Source organism: Paramormyrops kingsleyae, chromosome 24 (assembly GCF_048594095.1).
Source record: "Paramormyrops kingsleyae isolate MSU_618 chromosome 24, PKINGS_0.4, whole genome shotgun sequence".
NCBI classification, from domain to species: Eukaryota; Metazoa; Chordata; class Actinopteri; order Osteoglossiformes; family Mormyridae; genus Paramormyrops; species Paramormyrops kingsleyae.
This window is the reverse complement of record NC_132820.1, coordinates 14,768,025-14,777,075: the sequence shown is the minus strand read 5'-3', so window position 1 is coordinate 14,777,075 and position 9,051 is coordinate 14,768,025. Positions and strand designations below refer to the sequence as shown.

Below are 9,051 nucleotides of genomic sequence, written 5' to 3'. Positions count from 1 at the left end.
AATTTTTTTAATGCATATTTCTGGTGCTTTTAATCACCACAGAAACAATGCCATTCAGTCCCATTATAATTGAGAGAAGACATTTCTATGGCTGATATCTCCAAAACTGGGCAGTTCCCAGCAGCACAACCTTGATGGATAGATACAGTAGCACTAAAGCACCTCTAAATCATATCTTTTTCAGTTTTGGCCCCTTAAGGACTCCAGTGATGAATAACTTGAATCTGGGACCATTTTAACTGATATTTTCCAAACTCACAGTCTGGTAATCAAATTGACAAAGATATTGAAGATAACTCGAAATATAGACGTTAAACACTGAACCAAGCCATGGTCAAGATTGAGGGAGACACTGAACCATATTAGAATCATCAAGTCATTTTATTAGCATAGCGTCTAATCCAGCGTAGGGTTACAGTGTTGTGGAAGCGAAATTTACCTAAGTCTGGTACCCCTAAGAAAATTAATAAGTAAGAGAGCTGAGGGCTGCTGGGATTGCTGTCAATACCTTGGGCATTTTTCACAGAAAATATGGTTATTCACTACTAATGTGACTAAGAGGTTTGTGACTGGTTTCAGAGTGTGCCCCCATGACCCATAATTACTCTCCCGTCTGGGAGGGAACACAGCTCTTAGTTTGCGTAGAACCTACCCTGGCTGTCACTTTGTGTAGAACACAGTGGTGATGAATGTGAGATTAACTCTTGCTTTGATGGATTACAGAACATGGGCATTATGGAATACTTAGATTCAGTGTGAATGAATCTTATAACTGAATCAGTGTAGGTTAAGAACATGTCAAACGTATACTCAAACTTGATGTAGAAAGTATTCAAATGTTATTTTACTTTTAATAAAGTGTCTGGAGGTTGTCAGAAATGATGAGAGCGACCAAGGACTTGATTTGCAGGTGAAGGCAAGATTAGAGAGGATAGGGAACGAATGGCCTTGGAAGATTATATGAACTGGAGATTAGCTAGCAAGAAAATAGCAAGGAACAGCTGGTGATCTTGTGCAGGGGCGTCACCAGCAGAAAAAGTTTAAAAAGTATGTTGATTTGTCAGTCAGGGGCTTCTTTGCATGTGGGGGAAGCCGTGTTCAAACAGATGCAATAAACAGGATACCTCTCCTACTCTAAGGTGTCAGTATTCCATTTTTTTGTCCGTCCAAAAATTAATAACTTCCACAGTGTATACTTGATTATGTATTATATATCTGATTGTATTTAAGTATTTCTCATTCATACCAAAGCGAAAAAACAATTTTAAATCCAAGGTATGAAAAGGTTTGTGTGTAAGGAAAGATAAAGAAATAGGCTAATGTAGGTTACATGGATCTAATATGTAGTGCAGAACACAAGAAACGCAAGAACATGGACAGCAGCTCTTGACAGCATCAGACTGAAGCAATGACACTGCCCCCAAATATAATGAATTCATCTACTCTGTGTCTTCCTCCCAGTTGTCAAAGGAACTGTCAGCAAAGTTGAGCATCTTCTGCATGGCGGTGAGGAGCAGGATGTCACAGGTGTCGTTCAGCTCAAGTTCATGGGAGTAATTCTTCACTGGAAGCACATTTAACAATGGGATGCCCAGACTTTGATGCACTTTATCGATCTGCAGAGAGACATGCAGTACACATATATATTCCTTTTCAAATATATTTTCATCAACTGCTGTATCAAGAGATTTGGGTCAAACAGCGTTGTAATAATAATCACAATTGAAATAGTATAAATCTGTCTTTAGCAGATGCTGCTCCATGCAGATGCACAGAGAAAGTTGTAACGCTCTCAAGGACAGTGAAATGTCTTGCACAAATATTGCATCTATCCATCATTAACTACCTATTCAGTGCAGGGACATGAAGAGTCTATCAAAGGAAACACAAGACACAAGGACTGAGACACCCAGGCCGGGATGCCGGCTCATTGCAGGTCACACAGTCACACACTGTGGGCAATTTAGAGATGCCATTTCCCCCAAATGCATGTTTTTAAACAATGGGAGGAAACACACAATAACAGGGAGAATCTGCAAACTGCACAGACACCACAGAGCGATTTTGGCTGCTTGGAAATATGTTGCTTTAAGAAAAAAATATTCAAGACAGGGCCTGTGAGCCAGCTGAATATCAAAAACCAAAGGTTCACACCCCCAGGTCTCCAGGCTCGATTCCTGCCGTTGGCTCCATGTTCGATTTTTCACCCTGTTTCCTCTTATAGCCCACAAACATTCAGCCTGGTGAGCTGCTCTCTCTCACTTGGTCATTCTGTTTGTCTGGGTATGTTTTGTTGCCACTGGTCACCTGTCCAGCAAGTCGGCATCTTGCAAAATTGTACTCAGTGGCCACTTTTAACATTTTTGCAGGTTCATTTCCTAGTCAAGGGTCCTGTAGCAAGTGTCCACCAATACTGTCCTGATATGTTGTTGCAGCCTTTAGGAATAATTCCAGTGTTAGACCCGGAAACTCACCAGATCCTTTATGTAGCAGCTGCGGTACACGTTCCTCAAATCCTTTTCCACAAGTGGGCATGCTTTGTCCACTTTGGTCAGTAGCACCATTAGAGGGACTTCTATAAAAATCAACAGAAAAGTCTCACTAGTTACATTTATAACAAAATGTTGTATGGAATAGGCCATCAAATGCATAGCAATCAGCACACTGATGTCTGACATACTCAAGATCACCTGCCAGCATCATTGTCATGCCCCGTTCTTCCGATCCTCCCATGTGCCACACCCCAATGTATTTAAGTCTGCATTAGGTATGTTATCCCGAGTCCAGTTATTAATGTCGCATGACGTTGTGCTGTCGTTATCTGTGCCTGCCTGTATTTTCTTTGATTAAATCCCGTATTCACCCGGCTCCTCGAGTCTTGTTCCTGCTTCCCCGGTCCGTGCCCCGCAGTTCATGACAATCATTGTGTTTTTCCTGAATCCAAATGTGTTGATCTGAGCTCGTGTTCCTGTCCCAAAAATCAGTCCCAACCCCTTAAGTGGGCTCTATGTGACATAAAGCCCTCCAGCTTCTCGCGGATGGAGTAGCTATGTGTGGAGGAACAGCCAGGAGCTCCTTCAGTTACAGCATGAAAGCTACAGAATACATATATCTTAAACTTACAAATATCTAAATATTATTAAAGTCATTACTTCTCAGGATTGAGCTTATTGTTTCATGTCACTGTGTAGATTTTCACTAATATTTATGTTTCATGGAAGGCAGGCATACAACACATTAGAATTTTCATACAAAACAGCTAATGAGTATTTATGAATTTTGACCTTCAAAGCCAACCCCGACACAACACTCACATCACAGATGCCACCTCCCTCCCTGTTCTCCCCACTCACTAACCATGATACTTTGTTTTCTTTCGGATTTCATCAATTTTGTTCTTCATTCCTTCAGGCATAATTCCAAGTTTGGTGGCATCTATGACATACACCACACAGTGGATCCTGTCCTGAACTGGCAATCGGCTGCCCGTCTGACAGCCAGTAGTATCCATTGCCTGCAGAGGGTTGAACTGAACAAACAAGAAGTTGTTAATGACACATAAAAACATTCACTAACTTTAAGATCATGAGAAACTGAAACAAAATTCAATCTAAGTCCATTCATGTGACATTTGAGCAACAATAATACATTATTTAACCTAAAACCAAATCAGTGAATGAGATTAAATTTCCTCCGAAGAGAGTGTAAGGAAAAAAATACCAGTAATTATAAACATGTGTAAGGCATTAGAGGGATCATCACTAGCATGTATTCATATAACTTTTGTTATTGAGGCCTGGTTAGATACACAGTTCTTACCTGGTACTTGTTTGGTATGTAGCCCTTCAGGATGCTCTCAATATCTTCAGTTTTCACCCCTCCATTTGCTGTTTGTTCCAATCCCATGGTGTCACACAGTAGGAATGCCAGAGGCTGTCCACCTCGGCCCGCCTTCACCTTGTAAGTGCGATACTGGAAGAAGACACATGATGTCATTCATCTTAAGTTTGTCCAGCTCAGCAGGCGTCTCCAACTCATATGACTTTGGGGCCACTGACAATGAGTTATTCAGGTCATACCTGTATATATATTAGGGCTGCAACAACTAATCGATTAAATCGATTGAAATCGATTATTAAAATAGTTGGCAACTAATTTTATAATCGATTAGTTGGGTCTACGTTATTATACACATAGGTACAGTGGCTACCTCCTAATTTGAGATCAGTAAGCTAACCAAAGCCGCGGTGGCAGTAAAGTACCATTAAGCTGGATGCCGACCGCCATAAAAGAAAAAGGTGACTGTACACGTAGTATGCTGACACAACCGGACACGTTTTAAAATGAAATTTGCTGCCTGCTGTTCACGGGTTTTTCGTCACCAATCGTCTTTGCGTCGCTCAGTCACTATAGAGTCTATGGCGTTTCACGAGAGTGCAAGCCGGCGCATTTTTAGCGTAAAATGCGGGAAAGGCTTTTTCTCCGCAATAAATGTTTACTTTGTTTGTCCGTAATAAATGCAGACAGACTCGCTTACGTGCTCTCTCCCCTGTCATATATGTGCATCAACATTAAATAACCATAGACAATTATGTAATAATATTCTTAGTAGCAGCAGCGGTAGTCTGTGCTTTTACATTAAAAAACTGGAGTACTGAATACATTATCTAAAGTACCATGTTGGTTGCACTTCATAAAACAAGATTTTGTGTATTTCATTACATTGATTCAGCTGCTACAATTTTTTTTTATACTCTTAATGTAGCATACATTTGTTTTTTATGTGAGTTGCTGGAAACAACCTTCGTACAAAGACAGACTGCGTTATTAAAAAATGCTGGAAATCAGATTGGTTTTTGCCCCCCACCCCACCCTATTAATCGATTAATCGAAAAAGTAATCGACAGATTAATCGATTATCAAAATAATCATTAGTTGCAGCCCTAGTATACAGTATATATCATACTTTTCATTCAATATCATCTTAGCTTTTAGCATACGAACAGCAGTTCTTCAAAATATAAATTATACAGACATTCGGTTTTAAGATAGAAATTGTTCATCATATAAACGCCAAAGATAATTAAAAAAAAAAAAAAAAAACTTTTTAGGCAGTTTTCAGCGTTCACTCGATCTTTTCACCAACGGCAATACCATTAGCTTTCATTCCATATATTCTGGGTTTCATTGTATATATATCAGCTTTCATTCCATATACAGTATATATCTGGTTTCATTGTATATATATCGACATTCATTCAATATATTCCGAGTTTCATTGTATATATATCGGCTTTCATTCTATATATTCCGAGTTTCATTGTATATATATCGGCTTTCATTCAATATATTCCGAGTTTCATTGTATATATATCGGCTTTCATTCAATATATTCCGAGTTTCATTTGTATATACAGTATATTGACATTCATTCCATATATTCCGGGTTTCATTGCACATATATCGTGTGTGTGTCTGTGTGTATGTATAGTTCTGTGTGTATGTATAGTTCAGGACCAGACTTGGAGGCTCCTGGTGCACTGCATTTGAGTTTCCAAGCTATATTCGCTACAATGAATCAATATATTTTGGCTTTTTTCCCCTTTTCATTCAGAAAAATTCTGTAGCCAAGCATCTATGTGTAACCAAGATACGGTGTAAATGTTAGTGTTAGTAGCATGGACTGAAAGTTCGGTATGCATTGCTAATAAAATAATAATGAAATGTGTGCATTAGTAATAAACATGCTATACATTCAAAACATAAAATATTTTCAGAGGCAATAGAAAATATAATCCAAACAATCTGAGCTAAGAATATAGTATAATATGTATAAGGTACAATGTACAAAGTACAATGAAATTCTTACTTGAATGCCTTTTCCACAGACCATAGACAATTAACAAGACAGTACAACATTACAGTACAAATAAATACTAAGTAGGTCTGGGTGATGTTATGCACATGCAATTCTCACATCGCAGCAAAAGTTGCTGAGAGCGGGTGGTTTAGGTTTTGCAGAACATTTAAATTCTGTTATAGGAAACAAAAACTTAGCAAGCTTTGTAATTTTAATATCGTTACTTTTCAAAATGATCTATAGTATATATTTAGAATTAGTTTAAAGTTTACCACCACCACCTTTGCATGAGCTCTGCATACAATCATACTCACCTTCATCCTTGTTTAGATCAGTGATAGACATGTTTGTGAGAAATTTATTTTTAACTATTTTTTGCTTTATAAAATTGCAATATTTCCACAATTGGAGCAGTGGGCAGAATATAGAGAATGCTGCCAGAGTATTACAAAATTATCAATCTGTTGTGTCATACCACAACCTCATACTGTACAAACAAGTAAGATCAGAAACGAAGGAGCTGAGCAAGACGGTTTCACTTCCTGCTGGTAGACATAACTTTCGATCTTCCAGATTTTGGTAAACTATGCATGCAAGTATGAGCAGCAACACCGCTTGTGCAGATTACCTTCAAGGAAAGGCTGGTTCCCATGTCTCCTGCTTCAGCTTGGCTTGTTATGTTGCCACGGAAGATCGAGTTGATGGAATTGAAGAAGCTCGATTTTCCAGCACCAACTAAACCAATTAGAAGAATCCGAGCCCGAGGCACGAAATCAACAGGGGGCTTGTACTCTTTCAGGGATTGCATGAGTTTGGTCTTTGTGCTAAAGGAACAGACATTGGAATTGGAAATACAAATTAGTCAAAATTCCAGTGAGATAAAAAAAAAAAATCCTATATCTGATAACATATCTTCCTTTACATCTCATTAACCACGTGCTACTGAAACCATTTAATGACGCATCTCACATTGGTCTCAAAGTGTGTTTATTCTTTTTATATTTATAGCATATGCTTTTAGCTAAAGCTTCACAAATCTGAGAAAGTAGGGTCAGCCAGTCCGTGGGGCAATCAGGGTTAATGGCCTTGCTCAAGGGCCCAATGGTGAAATAACCATGAGATCATTGTGTGACAATCTTTTTTGCCACACAAATTTGTATTGGCACAGCTAGCTACTATTGGATACACCATGACAAAAGACAATTAATTAACAGTTTGGGCATAAACAGACAGAAAATAGATATGCAACAGTGATGCATAAATGCAAGGTAGATGATAAATACAGATATCATCTTGTGAGATAACCCACAGAGCCACATATTGCCCTGTGTTTATGTGTGTCTATGTGTGTCTATGTCTTTGCATTTTTGTAATTATCACATCGTTTGGACCATATTTCCCCATAATGTCATACAAACCTGTAACTTTTCACCTTGTGGGGACATTTTTTAGTCCCCAAAAGGAAAACCTCAATTTTATAAAATTTGTGGAGGAGGGGGTTATAGTACTCGTGCATATGTGAAAAATATATGGATAAAATTATGTGACACTAGTAAAAGAAATGCTAATTATATTTAATAAAAATTGGCTTCATACCTCTCGTCCCACGTAACATCCCTCCATGGTTTATGAAGGATCGTTGGTTTCCTCTCCTGTTCCACGACTTGCTGCGCGGTCTCCACTCTCCTGGGGGGTTCAGTGCTGCTGCTGCCTCCCATTCTCCAAACACCAACTTCTGGACCTGTTCAATGAATGCATTGTATTTTCCTTATATTATAAGTAAAGCTCCGCTCTGTTTCCCGAGATGTTCTTAGTTAAGTATATCTTCCGTAAGATATTCTTTCGTAAGGTTGGTCTAAGCCTCTCTTAGCTGTCTCTTATCGCTGTTATCGGCTCATTTAAAATAAGAGTAAAATCATTAAGGGTACATTTTCATAGCCAATCATCATTTAGCTAAAAAATTAATTTGTCTGATACAATCTTCGTAAGGTTTTGTCCTAGTGCTCTGTGCAGCGAATTGGCCTTAGTAATGTGCAGAGTCATAATGAACGATAAGGATAAATATGTATTTATTTATTAATTGGGAAGGAAGGGGGTATCTGCCGATACTGGGGTGGATGCTTTCCCCCAATTTCCGACACCCCTGGAATGCACACACCTCTCTAAATGTGCCACCTGTCACAATATATTAAATCTTTGGTCCATGAGGTTAATAAAAGTCGACACTGCAGGTCCATTTACATGTAAGTCTAATATATTTTCCCCCAAAAAGCACCCTGGAATAGTCCTTGGAAGTCAATAATAAAGCACATAAGACATTCTTTTATGTTGAGACAGTCACGCAATAATAACTTTTCTTTCGATTATTGTGCCATTGCTTGTCCCAATATGAAGGACATACACATAGGCCTATATTGGTGCACGCAAGAGTTTCATAGAACAAATAACTATAAACTGGTGATGCTACAGATTCTTTTAGTCACACAGATTGTCACGCCCTGCTCGTCCGCTCCTCCCGTGTGGGCCATGCCCCTTCGTTAGCCTCATGTGAAATTCCAATGTCATCAGCTGTTTCCTGTCATTTACAATTAGTCCTGTGTATTTCAGTCCGCGTTTGAGTATGTTTCCCCAGTCCTGTCATTAACGTCTTTGGGTCGCTAATGTGCAGTTGTGCTCCTGATTATGTCCTGCCCTCATTAAACCCTGAGTTTTCCCCGTATCCTGGACTCCCGTGCCTCTCTTCCCGCCGTGCTTCCAGCGATTGTGACACGGATTATTGTTGCCCCACCACAGTTCATGAATATTGCAGCAAATCTCATTTTAGAGTAGCCATACAGTTGTTGACTTAAAATGCTGTGCTATAAAAATGAAGGCAGACACATTATCTTATAAGCTGCCTTAAAGTAAAATGCTTGTCGAGTGGATTCGTCTGTTTTTGTATCTGGTATATTAAAATAAACTCATTTGTGTTTCCTTTTACAAAGGAACAATATAAGTACAGTGAATATTTAATAGTTAAAGAATTTCTAGAATTGGGCCTAATTTATAATATTGATACAGCTGCTGAAATCTTTCTTCACCTTTACATGGGATCCCCAGGAAGATCCACAGAGAAGGTCGGTAACTGTTCATTCCAGCCAAAGGTGTTTCAATACACATTGTTTAGCAGGACATTTCACAAAACCAATAAA

At 38.8% G+C, this 9,051-nt stretch overlaps 1 protein-coding gene across 1 annotated transcript; it reads right to left on the bottom strand.

Moving 5' to 3' along the window:
* Positions 1–490: 490 nt before the first annotated feature.
* On the bottom strand, positions 491–7,601 carry LOC111854355 (interferon-induced protein 44-like). Its single transcript, XM_072706152.1, has 6 exons — positions 7,457–7,601; positions 6,489–6,684; positions 3,820–3,972; positions 3,358–3,529; positions 2,475–2,575; positions 491–1,616 (listed from the first exon to the last, which is right to left on the bottom strand). Exons 1-6 carry the CDS (start codon positions 7,576–7,578, stop codon positions 1,440–1,442), a joined length of 921 nt encoding a protein of 306 aa, XP_072562253.1. The 5' UTR covers positions 7,579–7,601; the 3' UTR covers positions 491–1,439.
* Between the last annotated feature and the right edge of the window lie 1,450 nt (positions 7,602–9,051).